Consider the following 13,597-nt stretch of genomic DNA (forward strand, 5'->3'; position numbering starts at 1 on the left):
GACTCAGACACTTAAGGGACTGAGCCACCCAGGTGTCCCTGGAATTTAAGAAACAAAATAACAAAGGAAAAAAACCTCAGTCCCTGGAATTTAAGAAACAAAATAACAAAAGAAAAAAGAGACAAAAGACTAGACTCTTAAATAGAACAAATTGATAGCTACAGAGAGGATATTGGAGGGGGATGGGTGAAATGGGCTAAGGAGATTAAGAGAACACATCATGTTGAGCACTAATGTATAGAATTGCTGGATCATTGGGGGCATCTTGGTGGCTCAATTGGATAAGCATCTGACTCAATTTCAGCTCAGGTCATGATCTCACAATAGCTGGACTGAGCCCACAGGGCTCTGCTCTCAGTGTGCAGAATCTCACTTGAGATTCTCTCTCCTTTGCCCTCTGCCCCTCCCCACCTTCCCTTACGTACGTGTGCTTACCTATGTGTGCTCTTTCTAAAGAAGTAAAATCTTAAAAAAAAAAAAAAGGAGTAAAATCTTTAAGAAAGGTGCTGAATCATTATATTGTACCCCAAAACTAATATAACACTGTCCATTAATTACACTGGAAATGAATGAATGAATGAATGAATGAATGAATGAATGAGGAAAAAATAGAAAAATTAAAAAGGGGCGCCTGGCTGGCTCAGTTGGTAAAACATATGACTCTTGATCTGTGATTGTAAGCTCAAACCCCACAGTGGATGCAAAGGTTACTTAAAAATAAAAATCTTGAAAAACAAAAACAAAAGAAAAAAATAATGACAACACCAAATGATGGCAAGGATGCAGAGTCTGGAAATCAGCTCAGCAGCTTCCTATAAAATTAAACGTCATTACCATACAATTCAACAATTACAACTCTTAGGCATTTATTCCAGAGAAATGAAAACAGGTTTACACAAAAACCTGTATACAAATGTTAACAGCACTTTTACTTCTAACAGCCAAAAGCCAGGATTTGGCCAGATGTTCTATAACAGCTGTATGGTTAAATGCATGGTATATACACTCTGTGGAATCTTAGTAATAAAAAAGAATAAAATATTGATACGCTCAATAAACTGAATGAATCTCTAGGGACTTACACATATAAGTGAAAAAAACCCAATCCCAAAAAATTAATACACTGTATAATACCATTTATGTAACATTTTGGAAATAACAATTTTACAAAGGAGAGGTTTAGTTAGAAAAGGCTGAAGAAGGAGCTTTAAGGAGATGGATATGATATAAAAGGGCCACAGGAGAGATCTTGTGGTGTTCCTGGAACTAGTTTATATCTTGACCATGGTGGTACATGCATAAAACTATACAGGTGATAAAAATGTATGGAACTGAATATACACATTATAATATACTATGTACTACACAAAATGAGTACAGATAAAACTGGAGACATCTGGAACATATCTTTTTAGAAAAACAGAATTTCCTTTTGGAAAAAAAATAACCATGAAAAACAAAAACTGGGGACACCTGCACAAGATTGATGGATTACATCATCAATATCCTGGTTGTAGGAATGCCTGGGTGGCTCAGGGGTTAAGCATCTTCCTTCAGCTCAGGGTATGATCCTGGAGTCCCAGGATCCAGTCCCACATTGGGCTCCCTGCATGAAGCCTGCTTCTCGAATCTCTGCCTGTGTCTCTGCCTCTCTCTTTTCTGCATCTCTCATGAATAAATAAGATCTTAATATATGGAGATATATATATAATATATATCCATATATCCATATTATCCACATATATATCCATATGTTATATATAATAAATGTTTTAAAAATGAAAAATAAAGATTTTTTTAAAATCTTTAAAGCCCAACGTGGGACTTGATCTGGGGTCTCCAGGATGATGCCCTGAGCTGAAGACAGTGCCAAACTGCAGAGCCACCCCGGCTGCCCCTACCAAAATATTTTTAAAAGAGTACATACAGGGTACAGCATGACTCAGCGGTTGAGCATCTGCCTTCAGCTCAGGACGTGATCCTGAGGTCCTGAGATCATGTCCCGCCTTGGGCTCTCTGCTGCGAGCCTGCTTCTCCCTCTGCCTATGTCTCTGCCTCTCTGTGTCTCAGGAATAAATAAATAAAAACTCTTTAAATAAATCTTTTTAAAAATTTTTTTAAACTTGACTTTATCTTTTTTTATTTTTTAAGATCGTATTTATTTATCCCTGAGAGACACACAGAGAGAGGCAGATACAGGCAGAGGGAGAAGCATACTCCCTGCAGGGGGCCCAATGCATGACTCGATCCCAGGACCCCGGGACCACAACCTAAGCCAAAGGCAGATGCTCAACCACTCAGTCACCCAGGCACCCCCAAAGCCTATCTTTATATTTTATTTCCTGACATGCCCACTTCTCTCTAGATTCCTATCAAAGAATTTCTTCGCATTTGTGCATGTTATTCCTTCTTACTGGAATGTCTCTGGCTCAATTATATACAGCCTTTCTGTGAAGTTCTTCCTGATTACTTCAGATATGTCACAGTACTGTATCTCTAACAAATATTACACCACTTAGTATTCTGTATTGTCACTGTTTACATGTCATCCTTAAACAGTCAAGTTCCCTAAAAACAGACTGTGTCTTACCTTCTTTTTTAATACTAGCCATGCCTGTCACAGAAGAAGCACTCAAATTATCAAATAAATTATGAGGGGATCCCTGGGTGGCTCAGCAGTTTGGTGCCTGCCTCTGGCCCAGGGCGTGATCTTGGGAGTCCCGGGATCAAGTCCCACATCAGGCTCCCTGCATGGAGCCTGCTTCTCCCTCTGCCTGTGTCTCTGCCTCTCTCTCTGTTTCTCTCACGAATAAATAAATTTAAAAATCTTAAAAAAAAAAATTATGAATACAGGACTCCAAAGTTTCCAGCCCTGAAATGAAGAGAAAGAGGATGCCACCAATAATATAGAAGAAAATGTGTGGCAATATAAGGGATAGGTTCAAAAGTGAACATGATATGGTTAGAAAAGAAAGCTGGTTGGTGATTAGAATTTCTTGGTCTAAAGCTCAGAAGTCAGGTCAAGAGCATTTTCACACAGCAGAGTAGCAGCAAAGTGAATCCACAAAGTAGATGAGACTGCAGAAAATGAAAGAGGAATAAAAGAGAGCAAACAGTCAAAGTGGTAGTCAAATGCTACAAATCTAACAGAGTAAGTATTGAAGTGTCATCTGTGACTTATAAAAGAACAGTTGCAGCAGACAGGAGGATATAAAAGCCAATCCACAGAGCATTAACCAGAGGTAAACAGAGTGGTAACTCTTTCAAGAAATTCACTGGAGGGATTATAGGATATATAAAGATTCCTTTAGAATAGGAACATGTCACCCTGTTTTTAGGGAGAAATAGTGACACAGGAGAAAGGTAGAGAATAAAGACTTCAGAGAAAGAGGAAAAGAGTAATGAGTAACACAAGGTCCTCCAGCAAGGAGGGAATCAAAGAGCAGAACCAGAGACGTATGGAGATAGGATCCATTTTCTCCTGAGACAAGAAACGTGAAAGTAGAGGATTGCTGCGATGACAGCAGAGGAGAGAATCCCTGAGGAATCATTGTCTTAGGCAACAACAAAAGCCTTAAGTATCATCTGCGCTCACCTCTCCTTTCCTCAAATCCTGACTCCAATTTTGCCTCCAATCCAGGCAGCCCAAAAGGGCTACCGATTTCTCTCCTCTGAAATAATCTTTTGGATTAACTCACCCTTTTCTTTCTACTACTGATTCTGCCCAAGTCTAAGGTTTTGTGTGCGTGTGTGTGTTTTAAAGATTTGACAGAGGGCAGCCCGGGTGGCTCAGCGGTTTAGCGCTGTCTTCAGCCCAGGGCCTGATCCTGGGGACCTGGGGTCAAGTCCCACGTTGGGCTCCCTGCATGGAGCCTGCTTCTCCCTCTGCTATGCGCGCTCGCTCTCTCTCTGTCTCATTAATAAATAAATAAAATCTTAAAAAAACAAACAAATAAATAAATAAAGATTTGACAGAGAAGGGCACAAGCAGGAGGACCAACAGGTAGAGGGAAAAACAGGCTCCCTCTGAACAAGGAGCCCAATGTGGGGCTCAATCCCAGGACCCAAAAATATCTATTTTTAAATGGCAAAAAAGTCTCCATGCAGAGGCACCTGGGTGGCCCAGTCAGTTAAACATCCCACTCATTTCAGCTCAGGTCATGATCTCAGGGTCCTGAGATCCAGCCAGACTCTGGCTCTTCCAAGCACAGCAGGGTGTGTGCTTGGAAGATTCTCTTTCATGGGCAGCCCGGGTGGCTCAGAGGTTTAGGGCCAAAGGGCGTGATCTGGAAACCGGGGATCGAGTCTCATGTCGGGCTCCCTGCATGGAGCCTGCTTCTCCCTCTGCCTGTGTCTCTGCCTCTCTCTCTCTGTTTCTCATGAATAAATAAATAAAATCTTAAAAAAAAAAAAAAAAAAGATTCTCTCTCATTCTCCCTTAATCCCTCACCTCGCCCCACCCACCCCCCAGAGTGCGAGAGCTAGAGCTCTCTCTCTCTCAAAGAAATAAATCTTCTTTTTAAAAGTCTCCATTCAACCGTCTTCCTATGATCAATACAGTGTCTATGTCCACTTGATGAAAGAACTAATATTATAATGCCAATCCATTACAAGGTGAAACTGCAAACAAATCTGGAGAAAAGATGCTGTGTTTCTTCTAGTCAATATAAATAAAGAAAAACCACTCTGATTACAGGCAAGGAAAAGACGACCTAGGTCAACCAGTAAACAAGTGACAACTGACAACATAATAGCACAGGAGGTTAAAGAGTAACATGAGGGCAGTCCAGGTGGCTCAGGGGTTTAGCACCGCCTTCAGCCCAGGGCCTGATCCTGGAGACTCAAGATGGAGTCCCACGTCAGGTTCCCTGCATGGAGCCTGCTTCTCCCTCTGCCTGTGTCTCTGACTCTCTCTCTCTGTCTCTCTCATGAATGGATGAATAGAATCTTAAAAAAAAAAAAAAAAAAGAGTAACAGGATAAACATCAAAGAATTAAGAAATATAAGTGAATGACACAATGAAGAGATGATAAAACAAGATTGGTAAAATATGTTATTTTTTAAAATGGTTATGTACATGAAAATGTCTACTATTCTCTCTTCTTTGGTACACACTTGAAATCTTCCAGAGTGGACATTTCTAAAAGAGAATCTTACTAAAACTGATTAAGTCCTTAACTATTTAACAAAAATTTACCCTCTTTATGATCACAATGAGAGTGAACCAAAATAAGTATGTCATCTCGCTATTGTACAATTTTGCTGGACAGAATTTCTTTTAATCTATTTGATTCTTGCCTTATTATAACAAACAGTTGTCATCATAACCAAAGTTTGACAAAGGTTGGGATCCCTGGGTGGCGCAGCTGTTTGGCGCCTGTCTTTGGCCCAGGGCGCGATCCTGGAGACCCGGGATCGAATCCCACGTCAGGCTCCTGGTGCATGGAGCCTGCTTCTCCCTCTGCCTGTGTCTCTGCCTCTCTCTCTCTCTCTCTCTGTGTGACTATCATAAATAAATAAATTAATTAAAAAAAAAAGTTTGACAAAGGTTTAAAAAACTTCTCTTCATAATTATTAATTTTACTTTTCAACATAAAATCCTAAGTAGGGATCCCTGGGTAGCTCAGCGGTTTGGCGCCTGCCTTCGGCCCAGGGCATGATCCTGGAGTCCCAGGATCAAGTCCCACATCAGGCTTCCTGCATGGAGCCTGCTTCTCCTCTGTCTGTGTCTCTGCCTCTCTCTCTGTGTGTGCTCTAATGAATAAATAAAATCTTAAAAAAAATTTTTTTTTTAAGTTTAAAAATCCTAAGTAAATCCTCTTCTTATTATGAAAATTTGGTCTCCATTTTAAGTGGATTCAATTTCAGTGGTCTTCTTTATAAATATGTACATCAGATCATGGTGGAGCTAACTACATCCTAAGAATTTTGACTATCCCTAAATTCATGAATACCACAATAGTGTAAATTCTCCATAAAACATATAAGGGAAGAGCAGAAAACAAACAACTACTACAAATCAGCCTAGTGTGGGATAACTGGGTGGCTCAGAGATTGACTATCTGCCTTTGGCTCAGGGCGTGGTCCCGGGGTCCTGGGATGTCCCACATCAGGATCCCCACAGGGAGCCTGCTTCTCCCTCTGCCTGTGCCTCTGCCTCTCTCTGTGTGTCTTTCATGAATAAATAAAATCTTAAAAAATAATAATAATAAATTAATAAATAAATAAATAAAATCTTAAAAAAAAAATCAGCCTAGTGAGTAAACCAGGCCCAGCCAAGAGTGTCAGACACTATTAGAAGTCACCACAGAAAACCAAGAGTACTGAGATAATTCTATGATTTCAAGGATTTTAGTCTTGAGTCGCTAATAATCTCAAGTACCTTGAAAGATAACCTGTATCATTTATGACATCTTTTTACTACAAGGCTATGAAGACCCAAGGAGACAATACAGATTAAAGCACTTAATAAGGTGTAAGTTATTGCCTGTTTAAACTTACAGCTCTGGGACCAATGTTCCTTCAATATTTTATCAAATACCTACATATTATGAGCTCTGTACACTATGTATGTTCACTGGCAAGAATTAGGTGTCAACCCAATTAAATATAAAAGCACCAAGTCAGGACTATTAACTATGACAATCATTTCACATCACTATATTCAGACAAAACAACTTAAAGACCGTAAGAATAAACTGAGAGGCTGCTATTTATGACAGGAGGCAAACAGTCTGCTTATAGCTAGATATATAAAACAATGGACAATATGATCATGAATTGTATGTTTTTCTCTAATTCCTGTCTGTCCTGTCTCTAATTCTAGACAGGAAGAATACAATCCTAATAACTACTTTCATTCTCACACATTAAGAGAATCTTATTCTATCATAGTATCACAGACAGGGACACCTTGGTGGCTCAGGTTAAGTGTTTGCCTTCAGCTAAGGTTATGATCACAGGGTCCTGGGATCAAGTCCCCCATCCAGCTCCTTGCTTAGTGGGGAGCCTGCTTCTCCCTCAGTCTGCTGCTCTCCCTGCTTGTGCGCATGCGTACTAATAAATAAATAAAATCTTAAAAAAAAAAATCACAGACAAAAGATAAAGACCAGGGACGCCTGGGTGACTCAGTGGTTGAGCATCTGCCTTTGGTTCAGGGTGTGATCCTGGAGTACCGGGATCGAGTCCCACATCAGGCTTTCTGCATGGAGCCTGCTTCTCCTCCCTCTGCTTATGTTTCTGCCTCTCTCTCATTGTGTCTCTTGTGAATAAATAAAATCTTTTTTTTTTTAAGATTTTATTTATTTATTCATGAGAGATAGAGAGGCAGAGACACAGGGAGAGGGAGAAGCAGGCTCCATGCAGGGAGCCCGACATGGGACTCGATCCCAGGACTCCAGGATCACGCCCTGGGCCAAAGGCAGACGCTCAACCACTGAGCTACCCAGGCGTCCCAATAAAATCTTTAAAAAAAAAAAAAAAAAAAAAAAAGAAGACGACGACGACGACGAGGACAAATAGCATTTGCTAATGATTTTCTAAAATTTCTAGCAAGAAGAAGAAGAAGAAGAAGAAAAAGAAAAAGACAAATAGCATTTGCTAATGATTTTCTAAAATTTCTAGCCCTGCAGCACCGGGATGGCTCAGTTGGTTGAGCAACCCACTCTTGGTTTCAAATCAGGTCATTATCTCAGGGTTCTGAGATCAAGCCCGGCATCAGAGGTCTATGCTCAGCAGCAGCTTGCTTGGGATTTCTCTCCCTCTCCCTCTGTCCTTCTGCTCATGCATGTGCTCTCTCTCTCTCTCTCTCTAAAAATAATCATCATCATCATAATCATAAATCATAAAATGTCCAGCCCTGACAAGAGAATCTAATGCAGAGTAAGTGTTCTGTATATGCTGCATCAACTAATTAACTGTAAAGAGTCTGAATGTATTAATAGCATTTGACCATTTAGAATTTTTTTTTTTTTTTTATTCATAAGAGACAGAGAGAGAGCGGGAGAGTGGCAGAAACACAGGCAGAGGGAGAAGCAGGCTCTATGCAAGGAGCCTGATGTGGGACTTGATCCCTGGACTCTAGGATCACGCCCTGAGCCAAAGGCAGGCGCTAAACCGCTGAGCCACCCAGGGATCTCCTAAGAATTATTTTTATTACATCTTTCCCAAGCTATATTGTTCAGCTGAATTTGCATTCTGAGATTGATTCGATACTATCAAATATTCAGTTAAAAAATATCAAAGGCAAAAAAAAAATAAGTAAATAAATAAATAATCAAAGGCAAAAATCAAAGCTATAGATTGCATCCACAATCTTAAACCAAAGGCCTAAATAAACTGGCTACTTGCCTCTTCAAACCCATTAAGTCTTTAAGCAATTTAGACTTTCTGCCAGAAAAAAAATTGTCTATTTATACAAGTTTGCTAACTCCCAGTTTAGATACCTAACATACTGTCTACAGGCTCCAATACTGTCGATTGTTCATGATAAAGCCAATACTCGAGATGCCTGGGTGGCTTAGTGGTTGACTGTCTGTCTGCCTTTGGCTCAGAGCCTGATCCCGGATTCCCAAGATCAAGTCCCACATCAGGCTCCTTGCATGAAGCCTGCTTCTCCTCCCTCTGCCTGTGTCTCTGCCTCTCTTTCTGTATCTCTCATGAAAAAATAAATAAAATCTTTAAAAATAAATAAATAAATAAAGCCAATACTCCACTGACATCTTTGATGAGAAACACAGATTTATGTTTCTATACATATACTTCTAGAGAAATACCTATTTCCATTGTCAGATCTAGGGTTTTATGTAAATAGAAAGGCAAAACCATATACGTAAAATAAATTTCAATGTGAACCCAAGAAAAAGAGTTTGTCTAAACTACCAATAAGTTACCAATACAGCGTATCCACCCTAAAAAATATCTAAAACAATACATACTCAAGATAACTACCAGAGCAAATTTTTAAAATCTGCAACTGCCAAGTTAAGAAACCAAGGAGTACTAATGCATATTTAATACATGAATCAACAAACAAAAGTGACACACCCACATTCTATTTGACTTTAAAGAACATCAAGACTATAAGGTAAAGTGAATATTTAATGCACTCAAAACAATCACCACGTAAATTTTTTTGTGATTAAATCTTTAAACATTTCAGAGTTATAAGGGAGTGGGGAGATCCTCTGTGGTGACATTACAGGTGACCATAACAATACATCTGGGCAGAAACAACATCAGAATCAAATATTTAAAGCTGAAGGGTATCTTTTAACAACCAAGAAGTTTGATTTTAAAGATGATGAAACAGACTAAGAGAAGTCAACTGATCATTCTGCTAACTGATCAAAAAATTCTGCAAAAGATCAAATAAAAAAGAACTTTATCATTTACAACTCCTTAACAACAGTACACAGCACTACTAACTCAGATTTTCATTTCTATACACATACACATATCACACACACACACACACACACACACACATACATACACTTCCAAACTAAAAACTAGAAGACCCAGGAGCCTATGCTGATGGTGGCAGTTATTTAAAGCACAGGATGCTATACCTTCACACCAAGTAGTTCAGAAAAATCGGCCTAATTTAAATTTTGACTGATGTCTAAGATCTTATCTTAGCCACTTTCAATTTGTACCCAAAATGCACTCCAACCTGAAGAGTCACCCTATCGACTAAAAAAATAATCCATCCTTTGTGTTTAAAAAAAAAAAAAAAAAAAAAAAAGGACTCCAGGAAATTGGTTCACGTGTACTCGTGATATCAGCAAGCCAAAGCATTTAAAAAAAAAAAAAAAAAAAAAAGCTAAACAAATGTGTACCTCCACCTTGAAAAAATAGTATCTGAACTCAATTGAATGCCCTTAAAAGTTTTCTCTTAGTCCTCAATGGAAAGTTAACTGGAAAAATCTGAAAAGAACCAAACTCATACAACAGAGATACATTTAAAAATCAAAGTAAAATTTCCCCAAAAAGCCTATCACTAGCAATAGGCTCTCAGCTGTGAACTGATAAGCAACCAAAAACCAATTAGTTATGTTTCCCTTTTAAGTTGCCTGTATATATACATTTATGTATATATTTAAGTTGTACCAAAAACTGCTTACAAATGGCAATTCCTGTGAAGTAGATGATGATGAAGTTCCAGGTAATTCTAGCATGTTTCCTAATGTACTGGTACTGGAGTCTGGATCATCCTGAAAAGATAAATTTATTGAGTTTAATTGCTCTTCTATGGTAACGTTTGTATCTCCTAGTGCAAAGGGGGCTGGGAGAAGGGCTGCTTTTTCATTGCTGCCGTCCACTTCATTTCTTTGCTTATTTTTCTGTGTTTCAGTTTGAGGAGCTAATGGCAAGAATGGCGATTTGACTGCACCATGTCTACTCTCTGGTGTGCTGTCTTGTTCATTTCCCATGGCCACGTCTACACCATTCTCTGATTTAGGCTCATAATTGCAGATGGCATTGGTCTGAGTTTCCTCAAAGATCTCCTCTATACTCTCATCCTCTGTGACTGGCTGTTCTGGGTCCATTTCAGAATCTACATCTGCATCGTCCACACAAGTAAAATTCTCAAAGTGCAGAAAGCCATTCTTGATAGTCTTTGTTACTTTTACCTGGAGTTCGGGGGAGTTATTACAAGAGGGTTCCTGTTTCATAGCAAGTGCTGTTGGACCACCAGGACTCAAGGAAGTGCAAACAACTGGCGACTGAGCTCTTGAATCACTTTTTTCAGGGTCTTGAAAGGATTCTGATCCATCAGCAGACCCATTTAAATACTCTACATTGATCATGGAGGCCAAATCCTGTAGTCTCCGCAGTGGAATGTAACAAGATGGAGAATCTTGTCCATAAGCATTTTGGGATGTTCCACTGGCAGTCGATAACTGCATAGTACACCCATTAAGTGGCTCAGAAAAATTGGATTGACCATTACCGAAAGGGCTGTCCTTGTCTTCAGGGGCATCTAAATTCACTGGATTGGAAAAGGGCAGCAGACAATTTCTTCTAGGTAGTTCACAGGTCTGATCCATCCTGGGCCAGCATCAACCTGGAATCCAAAAACAGCAATTAGTCTGAGTTTATAAGCCATTTGACTCTTATCTCCAAAATGGCAGCCACTTCTCAAGGCCTAGTGGCCTCGATGCCTTTCTGCTGCACTTCCATGGGCGGAAAAAGTTCCCCAGCTGACGATGGAAAAATGGCCTCGGTGAGCATCCGCAAACTCCATCTTCCCGAAGCTAGGCAGACCTTGCCACATGCAAACAACCCGTCCCTTTTTCCTGCACTGCAGACTGGTGGACAGTTGGGCTGAACTAAAATTAAAATCCCTTTGGCAGTAGAAATTCCTAAATCTCAAACAGGAATCATCCTCCCCATCCCCCGCTGGGGGAGTCCAGCGTCCGGATCTCCAAAAGGGAGGGGGCTGTAAGGTTCGAGGGGGGATCCCGGACGCTGCACAAAAAAAGGTTACCCCCCCCCTTCCTGGCTCGCTCGGGTGCAGCGGTCACAATAGCGCTGCACCCTGCGACCAGCCGGCGCTGAAGCCCTTGCAGCGGCCGTGCCCAGGCCGCAGGCGAGTCGGCCGAAGCGGGTGCACCCCGAACCTCGCCTTCCAGGCTGCAGGACTGCTCAGTCCACGGCTGCAGGGCCCAGAGGCCGGGACGCGCGGCAGAGGGAGAGAAACGGAGGCAGCCGAGTCAGGGCAGCAGCAGCTGCTACAGCTTGACAAACATGGCTGCTGCCGACGCCGCCGCCGCCTGCCCGGGCCGCGCTCCTTTCCGCAGCCGCGGCAGCACCTCCTGGCCGAGCCGATCGCACTCATCAATATTAAGCAGCAAGCAAAGTTTGCTGCAGGAGGGCAGCCGGCCCCGCGCCCACCAGCCGGCTACCTGAGGGAGGCGGAGGCCGAGGTGCGCGCGAGAGGCCGGCGGGGCACTGGCCGCGCCGGGAGGAAGTTCGCGGCGGCCGGGCCGGCTAGGCCTGAGCCCGGCTGGTAGTGATGGAGGGGGAGGGGGCCCGCGGCTAGAAGGCCGCGGGCCACCGACACCGCGCCGCGCCCGGCCCTCCCCCGCGCCCCTCACCTCACAGCCACCACCATCTTCCCCGCCCGGCCACCTCCTCCCTCCTCCTCGCGCCTGCCCGCCACCCAACCCAGCGCACTAGTTACCGTGCCCCGCGCCCCCTCCCGGGCCGGCTGGGGGGAGGGGGTGACCCTCATTACACTGGGGCGCGAGCGGAGCCTTGGGGAGAGAGCGGAGCCGCTCGCCGCACCCCCCTCCCCCCGCGTCTCTCTTCCAGGGAGCAGGCAGCGAGCGCGACCTGCCCCGGCCTATTCCGCCGCCGCCTCCTCCTCCTCCTCACACCCCCACCGCGCGCGCCCCCGCGGCGGCGCGTGCGACCCAGCGCCTCGCGCCGGCCCGCGTGCGGCTGGGGCACCGAGTGCGCGCGCACCCCTTCCCCCACCGCGCGCGCGCTCCCTCGCCTCACTCTTCGGGGTTCAGGGCGGGTGAAGTCGGGCTCGCGAGCGCGCCGCCCAATCAGCGGAGCCGCCGCTGCCGCCCCCTCCCCTCCCCTCGCGCGCCCGCCTGCGGCCCGGGCCTACGGGCCGGCCCGGCTGCCCGGGCGGGGCCTGAGGCAGCCTCCCCAGGGGCCTCGCGCGCCTCCCCGGAGTGTCTGGGCCTGCGGGCGTCGTGGGTGGCACTCAGGTCCCCTCACCTGCCTCGGGGCGCCGCGCCGGCCCCGAGCTGCACACGGCTCCTGCACCCTACCCATCTCGAGCCCCAGCCCCGTCGCCACCTGGCCCGGCTGAGGCCTGTCCGACCGTCCCGCCAGCCCCGCGTCAGTCCCGACCTCCATCTTAGGTTACAGCCCGGCTCCCCATCCACGGGGCACCTGCCCTCAGCCCGCTCGGCTCGGCCCGAGGCCGAGGCAACCCCCCTCCTACCGCGGGGCTCACCTGGGGCTCGGGCTGGGGTCTTCGAGGCCTCAGGCCCCGAGCAGGCGCGGCCGCAGGTGAACCCCCTGCCCGGCCGCACCCCAAACCCACACCACCACCACCACAGACCAAGCAGAGCAGGAAACAAAATGGAGGCAGCAGCTCGGGTCTGCCTCCCCGAGCCAAGCTTGTGCAGCCTCGGGGCTCCCTCCTGCCGCAGGCCCGACGCCCGCGAGGCAGGGGGCTGGCTCGTCCCGGGTGGCACGGGCAGCCGCCCCAGAGCCGCGCAGACAGGCCGGGGACGCGGCCCTGCGGTCCCCACAGCCCCTCACCCACCACCCCTTCCCTTCCCCCTCCCTCCCATTTCTCTCCCTCCCCCTGCCCGGCCTTGCGGGGTGAGCGGCGACCGGGAGCCGGGTCGGGTCGGGTTACCCGCCCGGGCACTGCTTGCCGGGCCGTGGCCTCGGCCGGGGGATGAGGCTAGCGACCCCCGCGCCGAGCCCACCCCCCGCGCCGGAGCCGGGCAGCAGCCTGACAGCGCGCCCGCACCTCGGCCTGCCGCCGTGCGGCCCCCGCCCAGTGAGGCCGCGTCCCCAGCCGGGGCACCGCCGGGACGAAGCTCCCTCGCCACCCCCGGGCTCA

The 13,597-nt window shown here is 45.5% G+C and overlaps 1 protein-coding gene across 11 annotated transcripts in view; it reads right to left on the minus strand.

Annotated features, from left to right (window-relative positions):
- The window catches only part of NSD1 (nuclear receptor binding SET domain protein 1), a 154,152-nt gene extending 140,869 nt beyond the window's left edge, over nucleotides 1–13,283 (minus strand). Inside the window, exons 1-3 of one of the 11 annotated variants that reach the window (XM_072823999.1) lie at nucleotides 12,977–13,283; nucleotides 10,955–11,068; nucleotides 10,125–10,214 (exon numbers count right to left, since the gene is read on the minus strand). In XM_072823999.1, coding sequence (XP_072680100.1) covers nucleotides 10,125–10,214; nucleotides 10,955–10,984 — 120 coding nt within the window. In that variant the 5' untranslated portion in view covers nucleotides 10,985–11,068; nucleotides 12,977–13,283. Of the gene's footprint in view, nucleotides 1–10,124; nucleotides 11,069–11,909; nucleotides 11,983–12,101; nucleotides 12,158–12,187; nucleotides 12,389–12,507; nucleotides 12,555–12,976 lie in introns of those variants that run through there. The other 10 variants (XM_072824002.1, XM_072823997.1, XM_072823996.1 and 7 more) reach the window with 10 other exon arrangements.
- Between the last annotated feature and the right edge of the window lie 314 nt (nucleotides 13,284–13,597).

Source organism: Canis lupus, chromosome 4, assembly GCF_048164855.1.
Source record: "Canis lupus baileyi chromosome 4, mCanLup2.hap1, whole genome shotgun sequence".
Lineage (NCBI taxonomy): Eukaryota > Metazoa > Chordata > Mammalia > Carnivora > Canidae > Canis > Canis lupus.